Raw genomic sequence first — 1946 nt, forward strand, 5'->3', positions numbered from 1 at the left:
CTTGCAAATAACACTAACAAAACTAAATAGCATTTTTCTTTTGCAGCAAAATCATGAGCTTTGTACAGTATGGTAATTTCATAAATTTGGCTCAAAAATGACTGCAAATTTCACAAATCAAAAAAAGAAACCTAAATAAGTTGTAAATGGCAAATCAGGGCTTTATCAATCCAACTGAGGAAATAACAGAAGATGTAGAAACCTTACTACTTGTTTCCAGGTGAATAGCTGCAGCCCCGGGTTTAGCAGATGAAAGGTAAAAGTGGAAATTGGGTTTTAAAAGCCACGCTATTGACCAATATAGAACGATAAAAGGATTAATGTTTTTTTATTTTCATGCACAGGTCAACGCTTTCAGGAGTACTCAGCTCCCTTCATCAGGACAACAGGCAGAGAACATCTCGATTTGATGTATTTTGCCTGTAATCCTGATGAAGGGAGCTGAGTACTCCTGATAATAATCCTTTCATCATTCCATATTGGTCAATATCGTGGCTTTTAAAACCCGATTTCCGCTTTTACCTTTCATTGTTTTTTTTTTTCATGGAAAGCCTTGAGTATTTTTTAGGACAGGTAATGTTCTCCATCGTGAACTTTTCCTGATTTTGCACTATATCATTAAAAAATCATCCTGGTGTAATGCTAACATTTTTTTTATAATTTTATAAAATTTTAGGTTAAAACTAATTTTGGGTTTTATTTTGCTTTATTATTTTGATGCAGGAAAACAATCTGACGTTGGCATATGAGTTTTTTCTTTTAGGGTTTAAAGTCAGCCTGAATTATAGAATTTTCCTGTTGTTTCTGCTTCTTGTGATTTATTGTGCAATAATGTGTGGGAATCTCCTGATCATCGCCCTGGTGTCCACCAGCAAGAACCTCCACACTCCAATGTACTTCTTCATCTCACAACTGTCCATCAGTGACATATTGTTATCAACAGATATTGTCCCCAACATGTTTTATGTTCTACTAAATAATGGGGCGACAATTACTTTTATTGGCTGTTTGGCACAGATATGTTTTTTCTGTACAGCAGAAGGATATGAATGTCTTCTTCTCACAATGATGTCCTACGACCGATATGTGGCCATCTGTAATCCACTTTATTACGTGTCCATCATGACAAGTTCGTTTTATGTGAATTTGAATATTTTGTTTTGGTTTCTCTGTTTTTCCAACACGTTCACTTACATATTATCGGCATCAAGGCTGAAGTTCTGTGTGCGGAATACCGTTGACCATTTTTTCTGTGACATTGTTCCTTTAATGGAAATTTCCTGTTCGGATACATTTCCTTTGAAACTTCAGATGTGTTTGTTAAGTATTCCAATGCTGCTTATTCCCAGCATAATAATTATTATTTCTTATGGTAACATTGTCCGTGCCGTCTTACAAATTCAGTCTAATATGAGTAGACAGAAAGCCTTCTCCACCTGCAGCTCCCACCTCACTGTGGTCTCCATATTTTACTTGACTCTGTTCAGTGTGTATATTCTTCCAGCTAATGAACAAACATCAGAAGTTAATAAAATCATGTCCTTGTTATATACTGTATTTACACCATTAATTAATCCCATTATTTATAGCTTTAGAAACAAAGACATTAAGAAAGCCGTGCAGGAAACTATTCAGAAATATCTCTAATCTGAAGATTTTGTCTAAAAAATATTCTCAACTGGCAATGACTTAAGAAAATAGATCTAGTGGCTTGAAGAATAGATTTTATTAACCAAGATGACGTATTCTTAGTACATTTTTTTATGGTTTTAGAACTTGTTGCTTCTCAAGTCAGATATTTTTGTTTGGGCAGAAATCAGCTGGGAATGTTCATATAGGTTGGATAGACAAATATTTGAGAAATTAATGAATTTAATTTTGAAAACAACTATTTTTTTTAATTCCGGCATTAGACCAGTGGGACACTACTAACTTAAGCCTTTGTG

General features: G+C 34.4%; 1 protein-coding gene across 1 annotated transcript; it reads left to right on the top strand.

Moving 5' to 3' along the window:
- Positions 1-717: 717 nt before the first annotated feature.
- On the top strand, positions 718-1647 carry LOC142302965 (olfactory receptor 5G9-like). The gene has a single exon (XM_075344067.1). The coding sequence runs from the start codon at positions 718-720 to the stop codon at positions 1645-1647; it is 930 nt and encodes a 309-aa protein (XP_075200182.1).
- Positions 1648-1946: the final 299 nt, after the last annotated feature.

This window comes from Anomaloglossus baeobatrachus, chromosome 4, assembly GCF_048569485.1.
Source record: "Anomaloglossus baeobatrachus isolate aAnoBae1 chromosome 4, aAnoBae1.hap1, whole genome shotgun sequence".
Lineage (NCBI taxonomy): Eukaryota > Metazoa > Chordata > Amphibia > Anura > Aromobatidae > Anomaloglossus > Anomaloglossus baeobatrachus.